General features: G+C 40.8%; 1 protein-coding gene across 14 annotated transcripts in view; it reads right to left on the bottom strand.

Annotated features, from left to right (window-relative positions):
• The window catches only part of opa1 (OPA1 mitochondrial dynamin like GTPase), a 152,834-nt gene that overhangs the window by 95,634 nt on the left and 38,986 nt on the right, over positions 1 to 18,214 (bottom strand). For all 14 annotated transcript variants that reach the window (XM_085990237.1, XM_085990238.1, XM_085990244.1 and 11 more), the window contains 6 exons: positions 12,718 to 12,792; positions 12,413 to 12,484; positions 11,588 to 11,687; positions 10,809 to 10,939; positions 9,650 to 9,722; positions 9,333 to 9,405 (listed from right to left, as the gene is read on the bottom strand). In XM_085990237.1, coding sequence (XP_085846363.1) covers positions 9,333 to 9,405; positions 9,650 to 9,722; positions 10,809 to 10,939; positions 11,588 to 11,687; positions 12,413 to 12,484; positions 12,718 to 12,792 — 524 coding nt within the window. The remainder of the gene's footprint in view (positions 1 to 9,332; positions 9,406 to 9,649; positions 9,723 to 10,808; positions 10,940 to 11,587; positions 11,688 to 12,412; positions 12,485 to 12,717; positions 12,793 to 18,214) is intronic.

The raw sequence follows: 18,214 nt of genomic DNA on the forward strand, positions 1-18,214 counted from the left end.
ATATATATAAATGATCTAGACGAGGGAACTAGATATAATATCTCCAAGTTTGCAGACAACACAATGCTGGGTGGGCATGTGTGCTGTGAGGAGGATGCAGAGAAACTCCAGTACGATTTGGACAGGTTGGGTGATTATACTGCATTTGCCATGCATCTGCCCAATGTGGATAAATGCGAGGTTATCCACTTCGGTGGCAAAAACAGGAAGATAGATTATCTGAATGGCAATAGATTGGGAAAAGGGGAAGTGCAACGAGACCCGGGTGTCCTTGTGCACCAGTCGCTGAAGGTAAGCATGCAGGTGCAACAGGCGGTTAAGAAGGCAAATGGTATGTTGGCCATCATAGCGAGAGGATTTGAGTACAGGAGCAAGGAAGTCTTGCTGCAGTTGTACAGGGCCTTGGTGAGACCACACCTTGAGTATTGTGTGCAGTTTTGGTCACCTTATCTGAGGAAGGATGTTCTTGCCATGGAGAGAGTGCAGCGAAGATTCACCAGACTGATACCTGGGATGGCAGGAATGACGTATGAGGAGAGATTGGGTCAATTAGGCTTATATTTGCAAGAGTTTAGAAGAATGAGAGGGGATCTCATTGAAACTTATAAAATTCTAACAGGACTAGACAGACTAGATGCAGGAAGGATGTTCCCGATGGCGGGGGAGTCCAGAACCAGGGGTCACAGTCTAAGGATAAGGGGTAAGCCATTTAGGACAGAGATGAGGAGGAATTTCTTCACCCAGAGAGTGGTGAACCTGTGGAATTCTCTGCCACACAGGGCAGTTGAGGCCAATTCATTCAATAGATTCAAGAAGGATTTGGATATATTTCTTGAGGCTAAAGTGATCAAGGGATATGGGGAGAAAGCAGGGACAGCGTACTGAATTTGGATGATCAGCCAGGATCTCATTAAATGGTGGAGCGGGCTCGAGGGGCCGAATGGCCTACTCCTGCTCCTATCTTCTATGTTTCACTCTGAATCAGAGGTCAGTTTAAGTTCGGATCTCAACTGCAGTTCCAAGCTCCCTGTTCTTACTGGCTGAGTTTTGTCAGTTACCAACCAGGGTAGAATAAAGCAACAGAATGTTTCAGGAAAGAAAACCTGACAGGGTCAGTCCTGCTCTCCCATCAACCAACCACAAAACAGTATTGATAGCTGTCATGAGAAGTGAGTAGCCAAGTCAATCCACTATCCCTACTCAATAGATGAGGACAGTGGCTACACATTACAATGAAAGAACCTAAAGAGGGAGGAAGAGGAAAAGTAAGTTTATATGTAACTTGAGCTGGGCAGAGAATCACCTGTTGCACATATACATATACAAGAGTTATACCTTCACTTACCTGAAGTACCACATGACAATACTGTAACCAAGGTTTCCAAGGACCTCATAAGCCATGAGTTTCCTAACTATTAAAGCATAAACTAAGCAAGCTATGACAGCTGACACACTGACTGGGAGCCATTAACCCACTCTGCGGCATATCATTTTATATCACAAATACTACATCTTTTTAAATGTTCTTATTGTCCACCTGTCCACCTGTTCATATTTGCAGATATATAGTAGCAAAATCTTTAATGAAAGAGAGTAGACTACCCTCCTTGAGGGAGATAAGTGGAGTCTCTTTGGGGGTCAAGGTGGCTCCAAGATGGTACACCCAGTAGCGAAAGTTTAGAGCCTGTAGCAAATTTGTTAATTGAGTACCTGAGTGAGGCAGGTTCACAGAGCTCCAGAGCACTGTTGATGACTGACCAGTCTGGCTAACTAATGCAACACAGAAGTGCACCTGTCACTGGGGGGTGGTGAGGGGTAGGGATTAACTGGCAAGCCAATAGCCTAATGGGCAGGGTGGTCCTGGATGGACAAGTAGCTAGAAGCTCACCACTGCTCTGTGATGGTACACTGAAAAGTTTCAGCTGGCTATACGCCATTAATAGCCATGCCCATACTTGGGGCTCTGTGCCTAAGCTCTCTGGACTTAGATAAGTGGAATGTGTCTCTATGAGAAACGAGGGTGCACTCCACATTGGGCAACAGAAACTCCGCTCATCTAGCTTTCTTAACAACTCATTTGGGAGACTCGAACATACGATGACTTTCCATTCACATCAGTCAACCAGCTGACCAAAAAGCACAAAAATATTGTACGTCATGTGCAAATTTGATGAGACCTTACAAAATAAGGAGCACATTACTGCTGACAATGAACGCTGGGTTTAAAATGAGATGCCATCTCGACAGTACCCAATGCAAAAATGAGCCCTCCAGAGAGTAATACAAATGATATAGAATGAGTACATTTGAGAGCAATAACAATTATACTGGCTGAGAGAACAGACACCAATCTATGGGACAAGCTCGAAAACAACTGTTACCTAACAGTGGTAATAACAGTCATTACAGCCCGCTTCATACTGGAATATGGACCTTGAAGTCATAGAACTAATCAGCCGTGTACTTTAGAACGTTAATCAGCTTTTTGTCCCCATGTTAATTATATAACCATATAAGGATGAAAAGAGTCCTGGCAGATCATATAACTAGGGCTGTAGAGTGGGCTTTAAACTAACTAGTGGGGGGGGGAGGTTCCTAGAGAGCAAATAATAAAAATGACAACAGAGAAGGTCATAGACTTCGGTAGCAGTGGGGAAATTAAAAACCAGAGCGTGTCAGGAAGGAGCAGAAGGTATGGAGTAAAAGGTAAAGTAATAAAAAGGGCAAAAGCAGGAACTAAGTGTCACAAAACATATTTGAAAGTTGTCTATCTGAATGCACGTAGCATTCGTAACAAAATAGACGAGTTAATGGCACAAATAACTACATATGGGTATGATCTTGTGACCATTACAGAAACATGGCTGCAGGGTGACAATGCCTGGGAATTAAACATACCAGGTTATTTAACGATCAGGAAGGACAGGCAGGAAGGAAGGGGAGGTGGGGTGGCTATATTAATAAAGGAAGGAATCACTGTAATACAGAGAAATGATATTGGGTCAAAAGATCAGGATAATGAAAGAGTTTGGGTGGAGGTAAGGAATAATAAGGGGAAAAAAACACAAGTGGGCGTAGTCTATAGGCCTTCGAACAGTTGCAACTCTGTTGGACGGAGTATCAATCAGGAAATAGTTGAGGCTTGTAATAAGGGAGCATCTATAATTATGGGGGATTTTAACTATCATATTAATTGGACAAATCAAATTGGGCAGGGCTGCCTTGAGGATGAGTTAATTGAGTGTATTAAGGATGGGTTTCTTGAGCAGTATGTAACTGAACCGACCAGGGGGCAAGCAACCTTAGATCTGGTCCTGTGTAACGAGACAGGATTAATTAAAAATGTCCTAGTAAAGGATCCCCTTGGAATGAGTGACCATAACATGGTTGAATTCCATATTCAATTAGAGGGTGAGAAGGTTGGATCTCAAACAAGCGTGCTAAGCTTGAATAAAGGAGACTATGAAGGTATGAGAGCGGAATTGAGTAGAGTGGATTGGGAAAATAGATTAAAGGGTAAGACGATACATGATCAGTGGTGTACATTTAAGGAGCTATTTTACAACTTCCAAAAAATATATATTCCACCGAGAAGGGTGTAAAAGAAAAGACAGCCATCCGTGGCTAAGTAAAGAAATTAAGGATAGTAATCGACTAAAAACAAGGGCATATAAGGTAGCCAAATCTAGTGGGAGGATAGAGGATTGGGAAAACTTTAAAAGACAGCAAAAAATAACAAAAAGATTGATTAAGAAAGGGAAGATAGATTATGAAAGTAAATTAGCAAAAAATATAAAAACAGATAGTAAGAGTTTTTATCGTTATATAAAAAGAAAAAGGGTGGTTAAAGTAAATGTTGGTCCCTTAGAGGATGAGACCGGGAAATTAATGGTGGGAAATATGGAGATGGCAAAAACACTGAATGAATATTTTGTATCAGTCTTTACAGTAGAGGACACTAAGAATATCCCAACACTGGACAAACAGGGGGATATGGGGGGGGGGGAGGAGCTAAACACGATCAAAATCACTAAGGAAGTGGTACTCGGTAAAATAATGGGACTCAAGGCGGATAAATCACCTGGACCTGATGGCTTACATCCTAGGGTCTTGAGGGAAGTGGCGGTAGGGATTGTGGATGCATTGGTAATAATTTTCCAAAACTCCCTGGACTCGGCAAAGGTCCCGGCAGACTGGAAAACTGCTAATGTAACACCCTTATTTAAAAAGGGCAGTAGACAGAAGGCTGGAAACTATAGGCCGGTTAGCCTAACATCTGTGGTGGGTAAAATATTGGAGTCCATTATTAAGGAGACAGTAACAGGACATTTGGATAATCATAATTTAATAGGACAAAGTCAGCATGGTTTTATGAAGGGGAAGTCATGTTTGACAAATTTGCTGGAGTTCTTTGAGGAAGTAACGTATAGGGTGGATAAAGGGGAACCAGTGGACGTAGTGTATTTAGACTTCCAAAAGGCATTTGACAAGGTGCCACACAAAAGATTATTGCTTAAGATAAAAAATCACGGGATTGGGGTAATATTCTGGCATGGATAGAGGATTGGCTATCTAACAGAAGGCAGAGAGTTGGGATAAATGGTTCATTCTCGGACTGGCAATCAGTAACTAGTGGTGTTCCACAGGGGTCAGTGCTGGGTCCCCAACTCTTTACAATCTATATTAACGATTTGGAGGAGGGGACCGAGTGTAACATATCAAAGTTTGCAGATGATACTAAGATGGGAGGGAAAGTAGTGAGTGAGGAGGACATAAAAAACCTGCAAGGGGACATAGACAGGCTAAGTAAGTGGGCAGAGATTTGGCAGATGGAATACAATACTGGAAAGTGTGAGGTTATGCACTTTGGCAGGAAAAATCGTAGAGCAAGTTATTATCTTAATGGCAAGAAACTGGAAAGTACTGAAGTACAAAGGGATCTGGGGGTCCTGGTTCACGAAACTCAAAAGGTTAGTATGCAGGTGCAGCAAGTGATTAAGAAGGCCAATGGAATGTTGGCTTTCATTGCTAGGGGGATAGAATATAAAAATAGGGAGATATTGCTTCAGTTGTACAAGGTATTGGTGAGACCGCACCTGGAATACTGCATACAGTTTTGGTGTCCATACTTAAGAAAAGACATACTTGCTCTCGAGTCAGTACAAAGAAGGTTCACTCGGTTAATCCCGGGGATGAGGGGATGGACATATGAGGAGAGGTTGAGTAGATTGGGACTCTACTCATTGGAGTTCAGAAGAATGAGAGGCGATCTTATTGAAACATATTAAGATTGTGAAGGGGTTGGATCGGGTGGATGCGGGGAAGATGTTCCCGATGATGGGTGAAACTAGAACTAGGGGGCATAGTCTTAGAATAAGGGGCTGCTCTTTCAAAACTGAGATGAGGAGGAACTACTTCACTCAGAGGGTGGTAGGTCCATGGAATATGCTGCCCCAAAAAGCTGTAGAAGCTACATCATTACATAAATTTAAAACAGAAATAGACAGTTTCCTAGAAGTAAAGGGAATAAAGGGTTATGGGGAGCGGGCAGGAATTTGGACATGAGTCTAGGTTCGGATCGGTCATGGCCCTGTGGGTAGCGGAGCGGGCCCAGGGGCAGTGTAGCCTGATCCTGCTCCTATTTCATATGTCTAATTCTGTTAGATTCAGGAGATCGTTCTGTGATAGTAGATTGGCGGTTAGGATCAGATCAGCCATGATCTTATTGAATGGCGGAGCAGGCTCGAGGGGCCGATTGGCCTACTCCTGCTCCTATTTCTTATGTTCTTATGTTCTTATTAAAAACTAAGAGTTTGAGTCACAGTTAGCTACCACTATGTCTTTATATAGAATAATCCTGACTGTTTCATTTGATCTTCAAAAATGCAAGGAGTAAGGCAGAGGCACTAGCCCTGAATTTCCACAAGGCTCACCCGATCTTTTGGCAGAAGCCCTGGAGAAACGGATTAAATGGCCTTTTTTTTAAAAACCATTTCTCTTGGGTTTCTGCCAATCTCCCGCGGGTGACTGTCTGTAATTTGGATATGCTTCTTTACTTCAGTCAAAGAACATTCTGCTCCCAATAAGTTATAAAACTATTAATAAACCTTTGACATCAGCTAGAATGTTCAAGTCACTGAAATTAATCAAGCTGTAGTTACTAAATTATGGTATAGCTCCCCCTTGTGTTTAAAATAGGATTAAAAAAATAGTACTTCATGGTGCAGCTTTGAGAAACTCTATAAAAAGCATAGCAGAGACACAAGGTTTTTGATATAATGGGCTGGATTTTGTGAATGGAGGCAGGACTGTTGCTTGTCGTGTCAATGTCCCGCCTCCATCCTCGCCTGACCAATCATAGGGATTTTCTCCTGATTGAGCTTGTTAAGCCCGCCCTGCGGGCTCAGCAGGCCAATTAGGGAGGAAGTCAGACAGATCACGTTAATGTCAGACGTGCTATCTGTCAAGACTTCTTGAAAGAAGAAATTACAGCATTTGACAGCTCTGTGAAGCTGTCAAACACTGCCATTCTCTTTAGTTTGATGAGACTTTGTGGTGTGGACTCATCAAACCTTTCAACTTTGTAAATTTCACATGTCTGTAAAATCGGAGGATCCAACAGCCATTATGTTAACAGGCAGTTAAAAGGATTAAAATGCCTTTCCCGCCTCCAGGAGACGGGACCTGAAGCTGCACATCTTCCCGCCTCCTGGCAAAAGGGCAGAAGCGGGATGGGGGCTGGTTTGCCATCTGCCCCCACTTTCTCTGATTTTACCAGCTGTCCCGCCTCCATGCCAACCTCCACGGGGCTTGGAAAATCCAGCCCAATATCTCTGTTCACAAAGGAGTCATAAGCAACCTGCCTATATAACAGAGGTTGTAATATATTAGAGTGAAGGCCTCATATATCAAAACTATACATCTGAGCACCTCTGGCTGACACATCTATAATCTCAGAAGCTGTTAATGTCAAGTACATGAAGTTTAATTTCCATTTTATCAGTCTATTTTGAAATCCTCCCACTAAGTTAATATGCTCTAAACTCTGGGTTAGAGGATTGTAGAAATTCAAGCTCTGCCTATAAAACAGATACCCTAGTGCACTTGGCAATACTTTATTGGCTACACATCCCTTGCAGGAGAAACTAAATCAAGGTCCCATCTGTCTATCTCTATGATATTGGTCCTCCTGGCTGGCCTCCCACATTCCACCCTATGTAAACATGAGGTCATCCAAAACTCGGCTGCCCGTGTCCTAACCCGCACCAAGTCCCATTCGCCCATCACCCCTGTGCTCGCTGACCTACATTGGCTCCCGGTTAAGCAGCGCCTCGATTTCAAAATTCTCATCCTCGTTTTCAAATCCCTCCATGGCCTCGCCCCTTCCCATCTCTGTAATCTCCTTCAGCCCCACAACACCCCCCCCGCACTGAGATATCTGCGCTCCTCTAATTCTGCCCTCGAACATCCCCGATTATAATCGCTCAACCTTTGGTGGTCGTGCCTTCTGTCGCCTAGGTCCTAAGCTCTGGTGTCAAATTTGTTGTCTTAAAATATTCCTGTGTAGTGCCTTGGGACATTTTACTACGTTAAAGGCGCTATATAAATACAAGTTGTTGTTGCCCCACTGCAGTAATTAGAAAGAGTAAGGTGCAACTCCAATGCCCTGACCAATACTATGAACAAGAAAATTCTCCAAGTAACGGACTAAAACAAAGGCCATATTAAGATTTTTAATCTCACGATTAATGGAATAGAATTATCTTGAGAATTAAGCTTTTTTTTTTTTTTTAAACGATATAATTTAAGCTTCAAATGACAATAACATTAACTTGTGAATTCTTTAACTACAGTATATTAAAATAATCTTATTACAATTATTACATAGCTTTCCAGATTACTTTCGTTCTATTTTTCTTGATAGTGCCATTTATACAAGGCCTTTTAGAGACAATGGGTACCCTTTGACAATTATCACAATAGCAAAATATTGATGAAACACTCATTTAGATATTTTAAAAATGCATAATGCCATACATTTTAGAAGCAAGAGGCAGGGTAGCAGTGCTGTCCCTTTAAGGCCTGCACAACAAATAATCACGTCAGATTAAGTTACTCAAGCTTTTCAAATGTTATTTTTTTAAATGTAGAAATGAAGCAGGGTGGGTATAAGTACTCCAATGTTTTTTTGTTGTTTCTGCATGCTTGAAATAGACAAGGTATTCAAAACATGCATTTCCCATTAATATTGTTAATTTTTCACTACAAGATTGAATCAGAAAATGCGCAGAATTGAAGAAAATTTCTCAACTTATAGTATTCTTAAGATTTTCAGATCTTAAGTCTATAATATTGCAATCACAAGCCAATAATATTGCACTGCAACAATGCTGATTGACTAATCATGCAACACCACAAACTAATGAGATCTGCACAAAAACACAGAAGGTTGTTGATTTTTTTTGGCACATTTCCCCTTTTACCAATGGTTTTTCTCTCCTGCATGAGTAAGACACCCACTCAGCCTCTTTGTTCCTCCCAACCCCTCTGAGGGCAGGGTAACTCATTCTCGCTGCCCTGCACAACCCAACCCCAAACTGGCCTCTGTGCAAATTGCCATCAACCTGACCTGGGGACTTTCAATCTACCCGACTCAAAATGCCAAATACCTGACTACCCTGAAGAAGGAGCAGCGCTCCGAAAGCTTGTGATTTCAAATAAAGCTGTTGGACTATAACCTGGTGTTGTGTGACTTCTTACAACTCTGTCCAATCGCCCTTGTTATTGCCGCCCAGCTGACAGCCTGCAGCCCAACTTTTTAATTCTTGCTATCTGTTCCCAGTCTTTTCAGTGCAGGAGAGCAAGGGTCACTGCAGGGCCAAGTTTCTACTCGAGAATAACCTGCAATGTAGCAGAAAGCCACTCTGTTATCGCTCCCCAGCTGTTTCCCAACAGCATTAACTTCCCACTCCCCAGTTGTTTCCCCGAGAGCTCCACTTCAAAGCTCCCTTCCCCCCTCACCTATTCACTTTCTGTCCTTTGCTCCAGACTACCCATGAGTCACACCAAAGGAGATCCATAAGTTACCAAATAAACTCAAACCTGATTGCATTTGTTACAGAAAGGCAACTGTATTCCGCAAAAATACTGAATGACATTTTTAGGTGCACTGTTTTGACTCCTGAAACTAAAGAGGTCTTTGCCTCCAAGTAGCAGTGTGTATGTTATACCATCAAATGTGCAATACGAAGTCCTCACTTTTACCAGAGAACAAATTTTACTCATGGCATCCCAACCATCAAAACAAGATTTAAAAAGTTTGAAAAGCTTACTTCAACAATTTTGAATTCTGAAAGAAATCTCCTTCATAGTCCTTTATGGAATCAATACCTTCATTAGTGTTGCCTGTTTTTTTAAAACACAAAAAATATACAAGTATTTTAAGTATACATTTGTACTTTAGTACATTACAAATACTGTGATTTTTGAATACTTGTTACTTTTCCTTGGCAAAAAAATGTTTGCTCATATTCTCATTTCAGAAACAATACTTTTCTGACAAAAGATTAATTCTTGGCATAATTGACTTAGGATTAACATTTGAAACCTTTTAAAAAGCTGCAATGGAATCTTACTGTGGCTTGCTTACCTCTGCCGGTAACAACTGCAAAGTAACCCAAAGCCTTCATTGGGAACAACTTGCCTTCCACAATCTGTTGAATCTGTAGATGTGCAATATACAAATTCCAGAGATAATCTGAATATCAAGCTGAATCTTAGAAGAATCAGTTTACATACACTGGATAATAGTTAATGTATTACATATAGCACAATCATAGACTTAAAATAAAAAGTAATCAACTGAAAGAGTGTGCTACTGAGAAAAACATCACTAAGATAGCTACTGCCAAGATAGTAAATGAACATTACAACGTCATGGGATAGGTTTTAAATTTGTGTGTTGTGTGTCAAGTCGTAAGTGTGGCTTACTATAAGAAAATCACTTTCAGACGGGCAGACAAAACTGCTGGTTTTTCACAGATCTCAACTCTTAATAGTTAGGTTCAGAACCATGGCCATGCTTACCCCGCCTGCCTAGTTCAAGAGTATCTAATTTTTAAAGTACCATAGTCTTGTTTCATTCCCTAAGGATTTTCTATGCGGCCCTTTATTACATTCACTTTAGCTGCAACAAATCTTTACCTACCCATAGCAGTATGAGGAACATATCAGTCATGTAATCTGCAACCTAGTTATCCCTACAGTCTCAGTGTGGTTAGGGATATATTCTATAATAAAGGTGTACACGATGTCTAGTTCGCTTAGAGCTAGTGATCCAGTGGAGAGTGCACACAGCAGCTTGTAACAAACGAGAAGCTGTATATTTTCCAGTAAACTAGCTTTGTTCATATGTTATTTTTACCCAATGTGTTTATTTTATTGAATCGTTGTTCATAAGCACAAGGAACAGGAGTAGGCCATTCGGCCCTCCGAGCCTGTTCCGCCATTCAATAAGATCATGGCTATCTTCTACCTCAACTCCACCTTCCCACACTATCCTCATATCCCTTGGTTCATGACTGGATTATTGTAATATAAGCAAACAGAAAAATAGGCTACAAAGGCAACCAGACAATGCCCATTTCACGATGCTTGAAACAAGGAATGAATGATATTCAAGGATAATTATGAATTCATCAGCTCCACATTCAGAAGATACAAAAATGTTAAGATGTTTAACTTTTAAAATACCACAGAAGCTTGCTTCAAACATATTTTTAAAGTATCCAATGTTGTAAAGCCCTTACCCTACTGGGACTAGCCAAGTTTTTCTCTGCTAGATCCACTTTAGTCAACACAAAGATGGTCCTTCTGCCTTGTGGGTCCATCTGGCTGACCAGGTCAGTTACAATACTGCGTTCAGCATCTACTGACCCATCTGAAAGACAGAACAGCACAAAATCCATAGCAACTAGGGTAAATATGTAATTCTTACAAGACAACATGCTGAACTCTCACCTATGGGTCAAAATGCTGTGAGTTTGAGTCCAACACAAAGATGTGAGCATGTAATCTAGGCTCACATTTCAGTGCAGTAATAAGGAAGTGCTGTATTGGCAGAGATACCATCCTTTGGATAGAACAGCAAATAGATCCTGTCTCTTTCGGTGGATCACATAGCACTATTTAAAGAAGAGCATAGAGTTCTCCTCAATCAATATCAGAACACAGATAAACCAAGCATTAATTTTTGCTGGCAGAGAATGCATGCTGCATTTTTCTATATGGCAGTCACAGGATAAGGTATACACAAATGCAAATTTATATTATTTATGTTAACCAATAATCACAATGTGTATAATTCTCAAATGCGTAACTTACATAGGTACTAAAAATTAAAACGGAAAATTGGGTCAATGCCGCTTTGCTTTAATATGTTACATTACAACAAAATACTAATAAAGTGCAAAATGATTTTTAATTATCTATATTAAAAAGAATTACGTGTACTCAGCAGTTATACATCATTCAGTGTAATATTTCCTCACCAGCAAATTTTCTTAGTAAATCAATTTTGAATCCTTACCTTGGATACAAAGGATGATGGCATTAGGGTTCTGCATGTAAGCCTTGCTTATGCTAAAAATTATATCTTTGGTGTCAGCAGCCATTCCTGATGTCACAGTCTTCAACATAGAAAAAAAAGGCCATAAAGTTCAATAATATAACAGAACATGTTTCTGCCACCATCCTGTAAAAGGTTCAACCTATGCATAACAAAGATTTGGTTAATAACACATTTATATAGTTTATTATATCTTCAAGTGAATATTCAAATGATAGATTTACAGTTTTTATGTTAGTGTTTATGTTACAATCAATAATCTTTCTGTGAACAACATGAAGCATATTAGTCAAAGGTAGGGAGAACCATTGTCAACAAAAAGACAAATTCTTTCAATGGCTATAGGCACCACTTCCAAACGATAGCACCTCCTCTTACAACAATGTAAATTCGGAATCACCATGGGCAATGCCACAGGAGATATACTTTGATTTGGTCATTCCCCTGATCTATGTCGTCTCTTTGAGTAGCCTCCTTGTTTCCCATTTAGTTGCACAGTAATGCAATCAAATCAGCAAGTTACCACATGGGGAAAGCTGAAGTGCAAATTCTTGTCAAAGTTTTGATCCAAATGCTTCATTGTTATTTGGCTTTCAGTGTGGTTAGAATCTTTATTCTATAATGATCATGTTGCTAACACAGATGGAATCTAATCAGCTCACAACAGAGAAGTTCTGTTAATCTGACCTTTGATTTATAAGTTTATAATCCTATAAAATATGAAAGCCATAGATGTATCAGTTCTCCTTTATGTTTACAGAATAAAGAACATTTTCTGATACTTACACTGATAACGCCAGGAAGATCTACCAGCACCATTCGCTGCAGACCTGGACCCTTCACACTTAATGAGATGGTCTATGAATCGTACAAATAAAAAGAATACAAGCAATAACCTTACATCAGCAACAAACTGTTAAATTTACAGTAAGACAAACATAAATCCACAGCAACTACTGTAAAGCAGAAGTTGTATGTTGCAGACTAGCTTTATTTATTGCTGTCATATTTTATTCAAAATGTAGACAATACAAATTCCATTTTATGAGTACTGAATGGAACACTATTTATAACATGTAATTATTTCTTACCTCAGCACTGACAGTTTGCCCTTCCTTTACACTACTCCTCATTCTTAGTTCAGTTTCATTGCGCAATGCTGCTAGCTGCATAAACAGAAATAGAAATATACTTCAGCATCCAAACTATAACTCAGAGGTACAAGTCAAATTAAAACTACTCAACTGTATTAGGACAGTTAGATTATGAAGTGTCCCTACAGGCAATTACATAAGCCAAAGTAGAATTTAAAAGTCAGGATTTGTTACTGGAAATCACCTCACACTTGAAACTGATGAGAAGCAAATCTTGGCACTGATGTGCAACAGGTCAGAGCCTGAAATACCAGCTCTTGTCTGACAGATTTCATGATCTGAGATTTCCATGAACCATGTTCTACTTTGTAAGACTGTGGTGATGGCAGTAGCGGCAGCAACATCGACAACAACAACTTGCATTTATATAGTTACTTTAACATAGAAAAATATCTCACGGCACTGGGAGGCATGTGGCAATTGACACAAAAGCTAAGAAGGAGAGATTAGAAAGGGTGGTTAAAGCGTGATCGAAGAGCTGGGTTTCAAAAAGAGGGAGGTGAAGAGACAAAGGGGTTTAAGAAGGGAATTTCAGGGAATGCAACCTAGAAAGCTGGCACGGTTGACAATGGTCGGGCGAAGGGAGGAAGATGCACAAGAGGACGGAGTGAGAGAAAGGGGGGGCTCAGGGGAGGGGGGCTGTAAGAAGGTTACAGAGATAGGGAGGGTCAAAGCCAGTGACAAAAATAAAGACAAGGACAAAAATTTTAAATTAGAAGTTTTGGGGATTCAGAGGCAATGTAGGTCAGTCAGGATAGGGTTGACACATGACGGGACTTGAGCAGCAGAATTTTGGGCAACCTGAAGTTTATGGAAGGTGGAGGATGGGAAGCCAGTAAGGAAAACATTGGAGGGATTGAGTCAGGAGGTATCAAAGTTATATACTGTGGCAGAACCACTGAATGACTCTGGCTAACTGTATATATTTCTCTTTAACGATGTTCTGCCACAATACAAGAGTATCAGCAGCAGATAGAGGTGGATCTGGGTGACTTTATGGAGGTGGAAGCAGACAGACTTTGAAATAGAGAGGAAATTAGGTCAGAAGCTCAGTTCAGGGTCAAGCAGGACCCATAGCTGCAACTGGTACAGCCTGAGACAGTTGCTGGGGAGGGGCACGGAGTCAGTGCAAGAGAGTTTGTGGCAGGGGGGACCAATGTTTAGGTGGATGAAGTTGAGAATGAATATCAGATAAGCAATCTGACAGCAAAAAAAACAACAAAGGGGTCAAGAGACATTATGAAGAGGGAGAGCATACATGTAGAAGCAGATTCCATGTCCAAATTTGATGCTGCCAAGGGGGAATCATGTTGAGATGAGGAATGGGCCAAGGATGGATCTTTGAGGGCAATGTTCCCCCTAAGGTGCGCGGCCGATCGCAAGGTCCCATGCAGGCCACTCACCAGCTGCTGCTGCTGGAAGAGATATGGCGCATGCGTGGCCACAAAGGACCCGCGCAGAGAAAATAAAATTAGAGGGAGCATTGCTTGAGGGACTCCCAAAATGAGAGAGGAAAGGTGGGAAGAGTAGTAATTAAGAAATGCACCGGCTATGATTGAATAGTTAAGAGTTAAGTTAGGACAATCGCATGGAACTAGACAACAAAGAGACATTGGGCGATGATAATGTGGTCAATTGTATCAAAAGCTACAGAGAGCTTGAGGAAGACAAAGAATCATAATAAACCATGGTCACAGCACAGAGAATATTATTTGTGACTGGTTACTGCCGTTTCAGTGCTGTAGGAGGGACAGAAACCAGATTGAAGGCGCTCAAACGGTGAATTACTGGAGAGATAAGCACATAACTGAGAGTTGACAATACGCTCAAGCACCTTGGAGAGGAAAGGGAGATTGTCGATGGAGCAGTAATTAATGAGGACAAAAGTGTCAGGGGAGAGTTTTTGAGGAGAGGGAGCTATTAACAAGTAAGCAATTTGATCATCAGCATCTGAATGATGTTCATGTCAGTCAGGTAGGTTGAATCTGGGCCAATGTTTGTTTAAGGATTAAGTTCATGTGAGAGAGGACTGAGGGCATGCAAGTTGGAATAATGCATGCATAATTCACATGGCTATGCGTGAGAGATCATGCCCGAATAGGTGTTTCGACTGCTTTTTGTAAGAATTGTACAGAAAGCAAGGGTGTGTGTGTACATACACAGGTGCACGTGCATGTGTGCGCGCGCTTGGGAGTGCATGCCACGCAACTGGGGCATGAATGAATAGCAGGTTGGATCTAGTATGCAAGGTATCCAGAGCCAAAAGTACAGTAAATACTGGACTAATTTACTTCCAGTGGCACATTTGTGAAAACCTTGGCCTGGGACTGTTGATAAATGCACTTAGCCAATCAATTAGTCAACAAATTGAAAGAAATTTACAACCACTTTAAAAAGACATACACAAACTATATTCCACTAAACTAATGCCTACCATCTCCACTCATAGCGGAACAAATCTACTAATACCAGGTAACACTTGCAGTCTGACCATTTTATATTCAATTCCTTTGTTCGGCCAATGTTTGTCAATTATTAACTTGGACCATAATTCTTGTTTTCCACTACTAATGAAACACTTTGCAAAATTATGTGTGCCAAAATAATGATCTGGTATACCTTAGATATACATAGGACTGTTCCTGGAAAACTTGGTAGGATTGAAAAGTTAATTCTGACAATGTCCAGTTGAAACACTTATCTCTAACGATGGACTATAGTTCCATAGTTCTTTAAAGTTATTCACTAAGGGTACTGAGATAGGTAGCAAGTCAATTAAAATTAAGAACTTAGCATGAAAGTCTATAAAGTAGATTTGTCATAAATGAAAAACAAGGAACAAATTCCAACCTGCTCGTCATCAAGAAAATGGGTTTAACCAGATGGTTATAAAAGCCTACCGATAATTTTACTTTGTAGAAAGGGAGGTGGGTACTGTACTTTGCTCACTCGTAGCACACACAAGCAAGCATTATAGGTGCGTGCATTTTGAGATTGTACAAAACACACAAGAATAAGCATAATCAAAACAGTTACGTGCCCATGAAGAACATCCTAAATTTGGTCATGGACAATGGAACGACATTTTAGCCATGAAAAGGACAGCAAAATGTCCCTCTAGCTAAACTCTTCAATTTGACAGATTTCATCAATTCTTAGTGCTATCATTAGGCAGAATGATTCATGGTGGACAAACTTAGAAAAATAGGAGCAAGAGTAGGCCATTCGGCCCTTCGAACCTGCTCCGCCATTCAATATGATCATGGCTGATCCTCTATCTCAATACCATATTCCCGCTCTCTCCCCATACCCCTTGATGCCTTTTCTGTCTAGAAATCTATCTATCTCCTTCTTAAATATATTCAGTGACTTGGTCTCCACAGCCCTCTGTGGTAGAGAATTCCACAGGTTCACCACCCTCTGAGTGAAGAAATTTCTCCTCATCTCAGTCCTAAATGTCCTACCCCGTACCCTGCCAGGGGAAACATCCTCCCTGCGTCCAGTCTGTCTAGCCCTGTCAGAATTTTATACGTTTCAATGAGATCCCCTCTCATTCTTCTAGACTCTAGTGAATACAGGCTTAGTCGACCCAATCTCTCCTCATACGACAGTCCTGCCATCCAAGGAATTAGTCTGGTGAAACTTCGCTGCACTCCCTCTATGGCAAGTATATCCTTTCTTAGGTAAGGTGACCAAAACTGCACACAGTACTCCAGGTGTGGTCTCACCAAGGCCCTGTACAACTGCAGTAAGGCATCCTTGCTCCTGTACTCAAATCCTCTTGCAATGAAGGCCAACATACCATTTGCATTCCTAACTGCTTGCTGCACCTGCATGTTTGCTTTCAGTGACTGGTGTACAAGGACACCCAGGTCCCTCTGTACATCAACATTTCCCAATCTATCACTATTTAAATAATATTCTGCCTTTCTGATTTTCCTACCGAAGTGGATAACTTCACATTTATCCACATTATACTGCATCTGCCATGTATTTGCCCACTCACTCAACTTGTCTAAATCGCCTTGAAGCCTCTTTGCATCCTCCTCACAACTCACAATCCCACCTAGTTTTGTGTCATCAGCAAACTTGGAAATATTACAGTTGGTTCCCTCATCCAAATCATTAATATATACAGGAAACTTTGGTTTATCCGGAGGTTATATGTCCGGAATACTCGATCTAACGGCAAAAATCAGGAGCCGTTTTCTATATATTTTTTAAAGTTCTCGTTGCTTTTTTTCCCCCCAGTCAAGCACTGCAAGGTCTGTAGCTATAGCAACAGCTTCAGCTACAGACGCTTGCAGCTGCAGCCGACTGTTTTGAAGCTGTTGCTAAGCAACAGGGTTTGTTGATTCACACGGAGCTTCTCAGTTCCGTATGTTTAAACATTAACTCTGGTATGTCCAGCCCTTTTGATGTTACGGCACCAGCTCGGTCCCGTCAGTGCCGGATATCAGAAAGTTTCCTGTATTGTGAATAGCTGGGGCCCAAGCACTGATCCCTGCGGTACCCCAATAGTCACCGCCTGCCACCCCAAAAAAGACCCATTAATTCCTACTCTCTGTTAACCAATTTTCAATCCATGTCAATATATTACCCCCAATTCCATGTGCTTTAATTTTGCACACGAACCTCTTACTTGGGACTTTATCAAAGCCTTCTTAAAATCCAAATACACTACATCCACTGGTTCTCCCTTATCTATTCTACCAGTTACATCCTCCAGTAGGTTTGTCAAACACAATTTCCCTTTCATAAATCCATGTTGACTTTGTCTAATCCTGTTGATATTTTCTAAGTGTCCTGTTATCACATCCTTTACAATAGACTCTAGCAATTTCCCTACTATTGATGTTAGGCTAGTTCCCTGTTTTCTCTCCCTCCTTTTTTAAATAGTGGGGTTACATTTGTCACCCTCCAATCTGAAGGAACTGTTCCATAATCTATAGAATTTTGGAAGCTGACAACCAATGCATCCACTATTTCCATGGCTACCTCTTTTAGTACTCTGGGATGCAGATTATCAGCCCCTGGGGATTTATCAGCTTTCAGTCCCATTACTTTCTCCAGCACTATTTTTTTTTTTTATTACTAATTTCCTTTAATTCCTCCTTCTCACTAGACACTTGGTTCCCTAGCATTTCTGGGAAGTTATTTGTGTCCTCTTCCGTGAAGACAGAACCAAAGTATTTGTTTGATTGCTCTTCCATTTCCTTGTTCCCCATTATAAATTATCCCGTTTCTGACTGTAAGGGACCTACATTTGTCTTCACTACTCTTTTTCTTTTTACATACTTGTAGAAGCTTTTACAGTCTGGTTTTATGTTCCTTGCAAGTTTACTCTCATACTCTATTTTCCTCTCTTAATCAATCTCTTGGTCATTTTTGGTGAACTCTAAACTGCTCCCAATCCTCAGACTTGCTACTTTTT

The sequence above is a fragment of the Somniosus microcephalus genome, chromosome 6, assembly GCF_052327205.1.
Source record: "Somniosus microcephalus isolate GS21.2 chromosome 6, FLI_Smic_1.0, whole genome shotgun sequence".
In the NCBI taxonomy this organism is placed as follows: domain Eukaryota; kingdom Metazoa; phylum Chordata; class Chondrichthyes; order Squaliformes; family Somniosidae; genus Somniosus; species Somniosus microcephalus.